Source organism: Dermacentor andersoni, chromosome 7 (assembly GCF_023375885.2).
Source record: "Dermacentor andersoni chromosome 7, qqDerAnde1_hic_scaffold, whole genome shotgun sequence".
Lineage (NCBI taxonomy): Eukaryota > Metazoa > Arthropoda > Arachnida > Ixodida > Ixodidae > Dermacentor > Dermacentor andersoni.
The window spans coordinates 157,533,557-157,547,210 of record NC_092820.1 but is presented as its reverse complement, the minus strand read 5'-3'; the positions used below and the strand labels follow the sequence as shown (position 1 = coordinate 157,547,210).

Here is a 13,654-nt window from a genome sequence, read left to right as displayed (position 1 = left end):
CGAAGTGTGGCTTAGCGGATGGTCGTGGTTGTCCGTCTTTCACTGACCCCTCGTTATTTTCATTTCGCACTTCGATGCATCGCGCTGCAAGAAAATCACGCCGTGAACTATAGTGAATAATATTGTACTGCAGCTCTTGCGTTTGATGAGACGGCGATAGTGCGGCATCGGAACCGCGCGCTTTTCATCTGGGCGGTATGTACGGTTTCCCCGAGATGGAAAAAACATGCGCGTTGTGACCTTCCTGCTTGGACGACTCATTCCGTTTCCCGGAGAGCCACGACTTGACAGGTTTCTAACTGGCGGCTTTTTTTTTTTTTTTTTTTTTTCTAAAAAGTGCTTTGCTTTCTCTTGCCAACACCGCCGGTATATCGTTTCTTCCGTGGCATTTTATCAGGCAGAACGTCGATGTTGTGCGGCGTCACTAACGTGAATTACGTGAGATAACGCGTTCCACGGCGCCATGATGTTCGCGTAACGCCGTACGGTCATGCTCCATAAGTAACGGCGAAATGCCCAGAATAGAGCCTCCGGCGATCAAATGGGCGCGAAGAATTGCGGCGCGAGCTGTGTCTCTATAAAGTGGCGCCGACCTTGCCCATTCGGTAACATGCTGCATCGCGTGCCGCAGATACAGAAGGCGACGCAGTGAGTATAGTGGGAGAGGGAGCACGAACGCACGCATCGCACGCTAGAGGATTCCAAATGAGCGGTGATGATGATGATCGCCTGACGCGCAAAAAACGCGTACGCGCGCAGTACCCGAGCACGAATTGGCGACAGTTGGCTGTCCCACGCATGATTTACTGAGGGCGGTTTGTCGCTGCTACGAAGTAGGAATAAAAAGCAGGCAACTATATAAGCCTTTTGATTTCCACTGCTAGCTCTACGCAGCCATTCTCGTCTTACCTCATAAGTAATCTCCTGTAATGTTCCGTATAAAGTCCCAAGCTCGGCAAGACGCGCCTTGCGGCCTGTGCTAGGAAAAGCGTTCGAGGGTGAGCCCAGAACGATGGTGGCTTGACTCGCACCGTCTTCCCGCGTGCCCAGTGTTGGAAGTTACGTGATCAGTGCGCTCTAGAGGAGGAGGGCGTGCATCTCCTTCTTTATCCCGACCGTAGCACCGCATGGCTGCACGACTACCCGCGCGGAAGAGCGCATACGCGGTCCGCGCGCCGTATCTTGGAGGTAATTTGCGGCGGGTGCAAAGTTCAAGGGCGAGTCGTGATGGCTGGTGGCTTCATGCGGGTGTCTTCCCGCGCGCCTAGGGTGAGTTTGGGGTCGTGTAATCTCAACTTTCGAAGGCGCGGTTAAGCGAGCGGCAGCACGGAGCGATGGCTCTCCGCTGCCGGCGCTCTTCATCGCGCCAGCGAGTGCTCGCGGTCGCCGAGGAAGATCTGTTCGTGTTTGCCCGTGCGCACGTGGCAGCTTGCTAGTTAATTTAATTTGTAAGCGAATATTTACCGAAATTTACATGGCAGATTAAGCTGCAAATGTTGCTTCGTATAGTCCAATACTGAGCTATTGATATCAATGCTTTGCCTTTCAGGCAAGGCAGTGGCTCTTTTTTTTTGTCAATAAATTGCAGAAGAGTGTTGAAGTGAACCACATTACTGATTCAGAAACGAATCGTGTTAGTAGTGGTGTGAATGTTTAGGAAAGAAACGGCTCTGTTTTCTAAAACTTCTTCAAGTACTCTTCGGTTTATTTTTCACAGTGTTTAAAACTACGGATTAGTCTAAATAATATAGGATAGCTAGACTTTAGAGGCTAAGTTATAATTTAGTAAGTGCTGTCTTGTTAAACATGTTGCAGGCAAAGACGACAAGGGATGGAGCATGTACATAGATCACCAAAGGTCTTGGTTTCTTCATGCCGACCGGCACGAACACCGCGTGGACGGTGGCGTTGAGAGGGGCTCGGTCATTGGAATACTGCTCGATTTGGACAGGCGTCAGCTGTGCTTCTACGTCAATGATGAACGGCAGGGACCGGCCATTGCACTGGGAGCTCCTGTGCAGGGACCGAGCGCTGCACTGTACCCAGCGTTCAGCCTGAACCGGAACGTCCAGCTGACAGTGCACACAGCCCTAGACCCACCCCAGTCCTCCGATGACAGCGACGACGCAGCAGACGATGGCGAGGAGGCGCGTGAGCTGCCCGTTCCTCCCAGCCCCAAGAGTGCATTGCCCACCCTGCCACCACCGGTGGTGTGAAGTTTTCTTTCTTTTTTTTGACAGCTATACAGAACGAAGCTGCCACTCATTTGTCATCCCACATTGCAACTTCAACGTGGCAGCATGCCATGCAATGTTTACAAGTTTGAGAATGTGGTATGCCGAAATGCTCGATCAGTTTGGCAAGTGAAGTTGCCAAGGTAGTTCACAGAAATGAATGGAAACATGCTGCAGCTGCATCAGCGGTGCAAATTTGAAAGGCTGCCCAGTGTCCGGTGTATCAAGTTCACTTGACAGATCACAATTCGAAAGTGTCTTTTTGAGCAAAGTACTAATTGGAAATGCAAGCAGTGGGGCATGTGGTCTTTGATTCATGCTCGGCCATGTAAACATGCCCACGATAAGACAGTGCAGTTAAGGCATGACCTACGAGATCGGGTGACACGGTGCGTGCTTGCCACTCGATCTCGGAGGCCACAGTTAACATTCTACGTTCTAGGCTGCGTGTCCTGCTCTGCTGCTCTGGGCCATTGCACGTCTAAGTGAAAGCAAAAAAAAAAATATATGTATATATCCATTTTCCTGCTTATTGATGAGCCTCAACACAGCTTAGAAATGCTGACGATTATCCGATTGACGATCACTTTGGGAGATGAGAAAACTTAGCAAGATTTTGCATTTGGTGCCGAGTAATGCATAATCTTTCGAAAGCAATTGTATTCTCAAAAGTGATTGTTTGATAATCTGGTTATTGCAGCTATGGGTTACAGTGCATGTGCCGAATGCTATACACTCCACTGTTTGTGGTTCATTAATTGGACAACATTTAGCAAAATGTAATGGATGTTGAGTTCCCCAAAACACGCAGAGTTTCTCACTTTTAAGGAGTTTTTAGACACGTCTCTATTGTTGAGATGGTTAGTTCATTGAGTTCAGTCCAAGTACGTATAAGTACCTTGCCCGTGCATGCCATTACATGAGAAGAAATACAAATTTAATTGCTGTGTAGCCTTACTTACGTGTTAGTTCAGCTCATTATATTATATATTACATGAAGGGCCACTCTATACTTTTTCAGTGCAATAAATGCGGTCGGTTGTAGTAATTAAAACAAAAATGAAGGTATGACAATGTTAGGACACACACCCCATTTGCAAGAATGTGACATGACTACTGCTGTAGCATGAGGGGGGAGAGTGGCAAGGTATTTTGCAGCTGCATATCCTGATTTAAAAGTGAAGTAAAGGGGCAAAAGGTTAACTCAGTCGTGGTGCTAAAATGAAGCATTTGTTGTGTAGCATTGTACGCAGTCAGCTACCACTACGATGCATGCACATGCAGCGATAATGGCTGTCAACCACGATGTACTACTCCAGGAAGTCGCGTGGGGGTTGTGTTAACTGTATCTTCTACAGGATATTGAGAAGTTTGCGGTATGGGTGGATGGTGATGGCTTCTCCTTTGAAATGGGGTAGTGGACAAATGTCACCAAGCTTGGTTCTTTCTGCCTTTACGCCCTGTCTTCTCTTGAACCTTGAAGTCTGGTATTCTTGTCGATGAACCACGGAATCCGTACTCCCATACTTTAAGCAAAATTAGAAAAAAAAACAAGTCATCTGCAGGTGTATGCCAATCTGAGCAGCTGATACACATCAAGGACATCGAAGTTGTATAAGCGAGTTCTCACACCTTTCCGTACTGGGGGTCTATTTGTTCGCTGTTCTTAATGACGGCTTCTAACAGCATCAATAAGTTGTCTATTTAGATTATATATGTGTACAAGGTAACTTTTATTTACGTAGTCATTGATCATTATGTTCCAGAACAAATTCTGGGCTCTGAGACATGTGGTGTTGCATTCACATTTGATAGCAACCACGCCGTCGCATGCCGGCATTCACCGGCATACAGAAACCATAGCAGAACTTCCCTTCACTGTAAAAAATAATGTTGTGTTTATTATGTTATTTTTTGGCTCATTAGCTTCGCCACTCCCCCAGCCACCTCTTGCTAGCCTCCACAACGGATCCATTTATGTTTTCCCCGCTTTCCTTGAAACAAGGCATTGGACAGGTTAGTTTGGTTCAAGTTTTCCCCCAAATAAACACTGCGATGGCAAAAGCTTCGGCTTTCTCACACAGCTCAGGCGCCCGGTGGCTGAGTTAACCGCATCTTGAAGTGCAAATTGGCATGTGTTTACTTTTTTCGAGCTTGCCTTATTCTACAGTCTTCACCGATTTCACTTTAATGATTAACCAACTAGCCCACTGTCAAATGATCTTAGTTTCTATCAGAACACTGGTGTTCATGCCGTCGGCGGATTCTGCCAGTTGGACACTCATTTTTCCATTAATGGGGGTCTGTGTGTTCACTAGATTCTTCTTGTGACTTCTCTGAGCAAAAGAATGTTTGCATCTGTTGTGAAGCAGAGTAAGCAAACAAGTAACTGCCTAATTAAGGTGAGATCAGAAATGCACGTCATTTCACCTTAATTTGTATATTTTGCACAAAGGTTGTTAGCTGCTGTATTTTAGACATATCTGTCGTCACTGACTGACATATCACAAATGGCTTACCACCTATTTGCTGCATGTGGGCTATGATCACTTCAGCAATGAGCACAGTTCCTTGGAGTTAGAACTGAGATATGAAACACTGTCCCAGTCCCAGGGCAAGACATATCAGTTATTTCCTTGATTTTAGTTATTTTAATTATTGTATCAATACTTAACGCATAATCAGAATGAGATCATTGGGCAAGAAACTTTTTCTCACCCTGTCCGAGCTGCAGAAGCATATCAAGTTTGTGCTCACAGATGTACCATTTAAGACACTAGCACATTTAGCAGCCCTTCGTTTGAGTTCAGCTGGATTGAATTACAGTGTTAATTGCCAACCTATGATGACTGCCATATAGATTTCTTTGCTTTGCATTACAGATAGTTGCACACCGCTTATTAAATCACAGTCTGTCTGTATAGCCTTCTGTTCTGTTTCTATGTTCTAGTAATTGGTCATCTTAGGCAGTAGCGCCATTATTCAAGAACTTGTTTTGTCCTTTTTCTTTCTTTTTTAATACAACTTGTAATCATTATATAGTGTCACTAGTAATTTGCAGAGTGTTGTGTCTTGAGGCAGCATACATATCATTTTACATAAGTACTATTAGTGCTTCAAAGCCACATGAACATGAAGATACACTTAGTGGCCGATACATCGAACTCTGTTGATGCCTACTGTTAAAAAGGTATAGGGAAACTAGGACAAGCTATAATTCTAGTTACATTATTTGCAGTGCTTATTCTGCAGTGACAACGACTTCATACGACTTGCAAGAAGCAGGAATATTGCATTGCATGCGTTCTCTTGGTTGTCAAGGTGTTGCCACAAGGTGAAATTCATGCTCTTCCTGGCGCACTCATGTTTGAACAAAGTTAACCTCAAAAATAAAATTTCAGAGTGTGCACGTCATAGATTACCACAACAGGAGAAGACTGGACATGGGCAACGCATCTTGCAAAAGATACCGGTGAAAGCCTGCGTTCTGCACCATGCCAGTTGTCACCACGGGTGCTTGTATGCTGTGCAAGAACAAGCATTGGCACGATAGCATTGCTTGTACAAGATTGTCTGTGGAGCACAGGGCAGCCATTAAGCAAGACTTATCTGACGCTGAATATACGTCCTTCCATTATTTTCGTGTTCTAGTTCTTTTTACCACCTAATTTTTTACATTATATATCTCTAGTGTCTTAGTAGGGAAGAAAAGTTTGCAAGTGCTGTGAGTGCTCTTGAAGTTATATTGAAGTGTGAAAGCTTGTATGGCATTTCATTGAAAGAGATTTCATTGAAAAGAAAGCACTGTCTTGTCTGTACATTTTGACGTTTCTGACAAGATGAAAAGAAGAGAGTACACCATTCATGCATCATTCTGACTTTTGCCTATCGTGTGTGTTAAAATGTTCTAGCACTACTTCAGTGACATGGAAAGATACTTTTCCGAAATTCAATGATGATTTATGCTGAAATTCTGTCATTTTGTTGTTCGTTAATGTCATAGTTAAATGAGAGCTCAATAGTTCAGACTGTCATGAACACATTTGCCATGTCAACAAACAGCTTCAAGCCACGCCTCTGTTCTGGTGATTTGCTTTCTCAGCCATTATGTTTAGCTGTCGAACCATACACCTGTAGCCAAGAAAACTAGTCACATGTGTAAAGAAAGCTTAGTGTCAGTTGAATGATCTCTGTGGTAAGTGTGAGGATGCGTGTCTCATCTGCAAACACCACCTGACAGGAAGACTACGTTGCGCTGCTATCAGGCTTTATAGTTTTTTGTGCCGATTTTTTATCGCCACACCAAAGGGAAAGACGGGCGAGTCTCTCCAGTCATCCCTTGTAAAGAAGCCCTGTTCTTGTTCATCACTCATCTGACGCGGCAGTTTAAGAGAGTCTTACTTTTCTGTATGTGTGTGTCTTTAAACTGTGTAACCAAGTCTAGTTTGAAAGCTTTTGGTAATTTGAGGGTAATATTTTGAACCATTGTTTTGGTAATGGACCACCTCATGTTTTCTTACATTTCTTTTTTTTAAGTAGCGACAGTTGATCTGGTAGCTACGGTAGTCACTACAAAATAGTGTTTTATCATTCGTTAAAAAGAGCTGCAAGTTAAGTTGCCTTATCATGGCATATTGGCAAGGATATGTTGGCAGCCTATGAAGCCTTGTACTTCTGTGTGTTCCTTTGTCCACATGACGCGTATGTTTAAGTATTGCTGTGCAAGGAAAATGCAGGCGTGTGCTTAACTGGGCTGGTTCCTGCATGTGGAAGGGAATCTAACGGCACAAAAGACCGCACGTATAGTGTAGACATACAGTGCCGCCTCTGTCGTGTACGCTATGTGTCCCTGTCTTTTGCACTGTTAGACTCCCTTCAAGGGAAATGCTGCAATAGATTGCGTTGCAGCGTTCCACTGCTTACTAAGAGCACATAGGTACAAGCACTTCGTAGGCGCTTCATTTTCTCTGCAAGGATGAATTTCTTTTTTCCGTTAAACTTGCTCCTTCATCTCAGCTTTCATCAGGCATATTTATGTGACTTGATGATTTTATGTGGCACCTAGTGATTTTAGTGTATGGTACTTTCTCACTGGTGCTATTGTCAAACTACCGGTGCTTGTTTTCATTTTATTACTTTTGTGTTTGTCTGAGTAATTGATTCTAGAAAGGCATAATTATAATTTCACTTCATCATGCTGAAATGACTTAATTGACCAAAACTAGAAAAAAAAAATTCAGTTTTGTTGCTATAATAAGCATAGGGTCAGTTACCGGTGTATGCTATTATGCGCAGAGTTGTGCAACTCCATAGCGTAGGTTTGGTAAGGTCCAGCCAAGGCTGCTGTTTTGAGTCAGCTATATCCTGTGATTGAATTGGCCTCTCTATTGTGGTGTATGCCCTTCCCAAAACATGTGAGGTGATAAAAGCCAGTTTTAAGATTTTGTGCACTGCCAAGGTTTGCCTACATGCCGTGGTTGTATACTTATTTATTCTGCAGTACTCTTTGAGCGTTTGCATACCGAGTGCTTATGTTTAGTGAAGGTTATTCTTTGCAAGGATGGAGCATATAATAGTGTGTACACATTTTCCTCCAGTTATCAGCACACATGGAATGAAAGTTTACTGGCTGTAAATAGCAGAGAGGTTCCCTCGTTCTTTTATTGCTGCTGTAGCATATGTAGCATATCCAGTAGAGAAGTCACTATCATGTTTTTCTTCACATTTTTTATGTGTGGCAGTACTATGTTTATTAATTAAATAAAAGTTTCTTCTCTGCCATATTCGTCATGTCTTCACTGCCTTATCTCATTTTCACATCAATCAGGCACATTTCAACCACATTCACCACAGTGTGTGCCAGTTGCTTCATTTAGTTTTTCTGCTGTGTGCTAGAAGCTTGTTTTTTCTTTTTTCACATTTTGTCACACATCCAGTTTTCCAATACTTACTTTTTCATCAGAATGTGTACAGTACAAGTTATACAGCTATACAAGAAGGGACATTTGTGGCATTTAAACAAGCACAGATATGTTTACGATGTCTTCACGGCTGGAAACCAAAGAAGAATACCTGGAAAGAAAAACACCAACAAACGTTTTTTTAAGACATTCCACCTGTTGCTACTCTTATGCACCTTGTTATGGAGACAACTTTAGGAAATGGACTATGATTGTGTTATTATAGCATTGACGAGAAAATATGCTGTCACTGACACAGCGGTGAAAAGTGCTTGAACTTGAAACATTAACAAGCTTCTGAATATACCTTATATTAGCACACAGGAAATCCATAAGCAGTCAAGAGGCAACAATCTGGTGACAAAACTAAACTTTACATAAGAATGAATTTACTACAGAGCTGGTTTTGTTCGAACCCTTCCTTTGCGTCACTTGTTCAAGCTCACAGCTTGACTTTCTGTAATGTAAGCAGTCAAAATGGGGCCATATACTACTTCCCTATAATTGAATCTGTTCTCTGTTTCACTGCAATGCACTCTTTAATTTGAGGTTGTGCATCTGTGGTCCGTAGTTCTTTTTAGCAAAGCTGTTATGGCAACTACAAGCACTCGAATATGTGAATGCACAATGAATAAATGAGAGATGCATGAACACAAATGCACACCTATCTGGAGAACCAAACGTTGCAGCAATGTGGTTAAAGATATATGCCAGTTAATGACTCATTTACATGAACAGCGCAGTGTGCCAACGAACATTGCGCATGGTAGTTATGAGTATATTTATTTTCTATTATGCACAAATAGCTTTCGTTGGCTAACATTTAGTTACCCTACGTAGTTGATGACGTGTCAATTCAAAAGTTGCAAAGGATTTCAGAAAATGACCATTACAGCATTTAAACTAGTACTGTGCAGTTCCTTTTTCCGACGAAGAAAAAGAAAGCCATCAAAAAAACGAATGTCAAAGAAAGTCCGCTACGCCAGTGATTGCAGCGGTTGCAAACGTATCTCGCCAACTCTTCAAGTCATGGCCTCTGGCATCTGGTAGCACTCGACCTGTTTCAAACGTAATTCTCGTCATCTACTACACTGCGCTCATAGCCTCCAATATCTGGCGACGCGCAACCCTCCAATCTCGAAGGCCATTTGCAAAGCATGGCCTTTGGGCGGATGACAGAAAGGAGAGGCACCCTGACAAGGGCACCGACTTCCAACTAGACCCGGTCACACATTTGCTTCAATAGAAAACAATGGCTTGCAGCCCTTGCACTGTTACAACAAAAGTATGCAAGTGTATCTGTTAGTCTCGATGATATTGCTTCTGCCGGGTTTTGTTAACTCCAGATGTAGACATACAACAGCCAGCATGACCGTCTGGATCGACTCCACAGTAGAACAGAACTTTCCGGGCAGGAGTGTTCGGTACCTCAATACCAAAAGTGTGTATGTGCACGTGTGTATGTGTGTATACGTGCACACTGCCGGTTATTTCGAGAAGTATGGAGAACCAAGATGGGAAAACGTCTGCGTGGGCAAAGGCATTGCCACTCCAGTGAGCATAGTACTGCCAAGAAACGGGAAGTAACAAGACGTAAGCTGAAAAAACGAGCAAAACAATTGGAAAGCTAAATTTTAAGGCAATATTAAGTAATTCATTTATTTGTGGCTTAATTTTATCTAGGTCTTTCCTATATATTGTTACGATCGGCCTGCAGGGGTACTGCTCTGCAAAGCTATCTCAGCCCGCTGCAGGTGCTTCGATCGACCCGCGGTGGTGGCGCCCTTCGGAGAACCGGCGAAGACGACAGCGCTAACCATTACTAGTATCAGTTGTCTAGTGCATTCAGGCAGTTGGAAGCCCGTGCTCGACATTATAGCGGGTGATAAAATGTTGAGTCAGTTGTAGCTTTTTCTGGGTTTTTGTTTTTTTATTTTTTTTAATGGGAGCTGCGCGTTCAGTGTACACTCGCAGGCACACTGGAATCAAAACTGTACTGTGACGTCGATCATGCCGCACCGAGAGAGAGATTGCTTATGGTTATGTGTGAGGGGGAGGGTTACGTGTACTCCTCCCCCCCCCTCATCCCTCCGTAATTTCTGTGTTCTAGCTAGGATACATACAACGATCTGTGACGACACCTGCCTGCCCCCCTTCCCTGGTCAAGTTCGAGTGAGTCAGAAGAAAAAGTTCCTACGTGGCTACGAGCCTATACGCCTCTAGCATGAATGTGAATGTACCAGTCGTCACCGTGGACGTGAAAAAAAAATCGGTGGTTCTGTACGTACACCCGCTTGAATTGACCTGAAAACCGTGGCAGGAAATACATAAATCCGCCGCGAATCAAATAACACTAATGAGGGTGTGACACTTCTTTTGCAGGAACACTTTTACGAAGTGCGTCATCCACAATGTTAATACAGTCGAGCCTGGTTAAACGCACACGATTATGCGCGAAGTATATTGCGATATATAGGGTAAATTAATGTGCCCAAATTCGCCTGTATAATGAACTTGTAACGGCGGGTCTATCGCCTCCAGAGCCGGTGAACAAGGCGGCTCCGGTGCACGTAGCTACAGTGTTCTAGAATAGGGTAACGTAGCGCGATAACACGCTTGCGCTCGGCCTGAGCGGTTGCGGTATCGGCCGCTCCAGAGATCCGGCGGCACCCATGGTTGGCGGGCCTAAATAAACCGTGGCTACGGCGGCTACCTTTTCGTCGCCGCCTCCCACAAACTTCAACGAACTTTCCTTGTATGCGTTCACTATATACGCGTACATTTTATTGCAGTATCAACTATATGGACACTCTAGGCGAATTGCATCCGTCTGCGTCGCCGTTATGCTCCGTGTAAAGTCCAAGTGCGGTATCATCGCGGCCGTATGCTGTGGGCGTGAGTGGAAAGCGTGCGAGGGTGAGCCGAGGAGGATGGTGGCTCGAGCTCGCGCGCGCAGGGGAGGAAGGCTGGGCGGCTGAGTGCGGCTGCGCGGGCCCTATCTCGAAAGCGATCTGCGACGGGTACAGAGTCTAGGCAGGCTGAGGGCTGATGGCCTCGTGCGCGCTGTGATCTCGCCGCTTAGTTCGCGTTGAAGCGAGAGGCGGCAAGAAGGGTAACTCGCTCGCAGCTGCTGCCGCTCTTCCTCAAGCCGGTGTTTTGACAGCGAGTGTCCGCGGTCATCGAGTGAGATGGGTTCACGTTTGCCTGTGGGCGCTTGACACCGTGCTTGTAAATTTAGTTTAGTAATTGAATGCTTACAACTTTACACGACCGATAAAACTACTATTGCTACGTCGTATCGTTGTCTAATAATCGTCATCTGTTTTGACTGCGCTTCCTTACTTGAAAAGGCTGCGCTCTTTATCCTGTCAAGAACTCTATGCCACGCTGATAACGCGCATGCCGCATGTCCGTGACCTAGAAGAGCCAGGCGCGCAGCGTTAAAGAAAGGAAAGGTACGAAGGTAGATGACGATTATTGATGCGGGACAAAATACGCCCCAAAGGGCGTAAAATATTTTAGAGTGTACATTCCAAAAAGTTTACACCCTTTGATGCCTATCTTGTCTCCAAACAACTCTTGAGAAAGTACACCCTTTGGGTGGTGTCTTGTCCGCAAACAGTAATTCGCCATCTGTATTACTTGTGCTTCCTTTCTTGAAAACACTGCGCTCGATCGCTACTTTCCTGACAAAATGCGCTACGTCAAGCTGGCAACGCGCATCCCGTTTGTGAACTGGAAGCACCTGGCGCGCAGCGTCAAAGAAAGGAAAAGCGCCCAAGTAGATTACCAATATTCACAGTAAAAAAAAAAGTTTAGGCCCTTTGGAAAGCATCTTGTCCCACACTAACAATCGTCATATTTGTGGCATGCCTTTCTTTTAAGGGCCCCTCACCAGGCCCCATAACAAATTTTTGTGATACGCTGAAAGTTGTTACGTGTCCTCTAGGGAGCGTTCTGCCGCAAAAAGTTTTCAAATCGACTCATTAATAGCCGAGATAGAAAAATTTCAGTGTCGCGAAATTGATTTCATTTTTAATTTTTAAAATTTTTATGATTTCAGGAGGCGAGCTTCACCGCAAACATGGACGCTATCTCCACTTGCCTCGTCTAGACTAAAGCCCCTACATCAACGCGTCACCGCCGACCAAAAGCGGCGGTGGCGCGTGGATGGAGGGGTTTTAGTCTAGACTCCCTGCGCTCTCCCATACCGGATCTCGAGGGTCACCTGACGCATACGTCACGGGTCCCGCCTTCATTTCTTTCCCCCTCGCTTTCTTGCAGCGCGGCGCACTTCACCTGACGCCGTACCGTGCGATCGCAGCACACGATTTTGTGCGCTGTGCACGAGTGCACCTGACTAGCGGTATAAGTCTGTGCTACACTGAACACGTGCTGGTGGGCGAGTTGGTTATACATGATTGCAAGGAAGGCGCCAAATAAAACAACGGACTACGTGGTTGTCCCGTGTCGCCTTCCTTCGTCCGTTGTTTTATCTGGCGCCTTCGTTGTAATCTGTGCTACAAGAATACGGAGGCAGACACAAGCGGATCGCAGAGCATGCTCCCGCGCTGGAACACGGTGGAAAATGACATAGTTTCGATGTCTGCGCGCGCGACTGCACGACGTGGGAACAAGCAGACGAAACGGAAGCACATCTATCTTGCTGCTGTGCGAAGTAAAACAAGAACCTGCAGGCATTCGGTTTGTGTGTTTTATTTCTCTAAGCTTTAATTAGTCTATTCTAGCAACATATTACAGAAATAACAGATGTTGGCTTGAATAATTCTCGAAGTCACGTGTCACCACGAACGACGTCACAGCGCGAACACGTGTACGTAGGCGCATTGGCACGTGTACGTCATCCTCCGGCTTGGAGCGCGGCGGCCGCGAGGAGAAGGAAAAACACGTTCGGTTTGAAATTTCAGATCTTTCCGCGGCGCGTAGCGATGTAATACTTTGCAAACGCGATCGTTGTATTGTATGCGTATGCGATCGCGCATTGTATGCTCTGCGCTTGTCAGCTCAAAATGTCCAGACCTGGTGAGGGGCCCTTTAACGGTGCGCGCCCGGTATTTCCAAGTCACGAACAGCATACGCGTTATTAGCGTGACACGTAGCATTAATTATTCACTGGAAAGTAGCCAGCGCAGAGTTATCAAAAAAGGAAACGCAAGCCAGACAGACGACTATTGTTTTGGGAGACGGTGACACCCCAAAGGGTGCAAACTAGAGAGTTGTTTGGGGACACGACAGGCATCAAAGGGTGTCTGAGTATAGACTCACTGGAATAGAATCATCCGCAACTACCACTCTAAAAAAGTTTGCACCCTTTGGGGCTTATCTTGTCCCGCAACAATAACCATCATCTGCCTTGCTTGCATTTGCTTGTTTTTGAAAAATCTGCGCTCGCTACTTTCCTGTCGAGAATGCTATGTCACGCCGATAACGCGCATGCCG

The 13,654-nt window shown here is 45.2% G+C and overlaps 1 protein-coding gene across 2 annotated transcripts in view; it reads left to right on the top strand.

The window, feature by feature from the left end:
• Positions 1-8,013, top strand: part of Trim9 (E3 ubiquitin-protein ligase Trim9) — a 254,382-nt gene extending 246,369 nt beyond the window's left edge. For both annotated transcript variants that reach the window (XM_050180649.3, XM_055071931.2), the window contains one exon: positions 1,816-8,013. In XM_050180649.3, the coding sequence (XP_050036606.1) occupies positions 1,816-2,216 (401 nt within the window). In that variant the 3' untranslated portion in view covers positions 2,217-8,013. The remainder of the gene's footprint in view (positions 1-1,815) is intronic.
• The last annotated feature ends 5,641 nt before the right edge of the window (positions 8,014-13,654 follow it).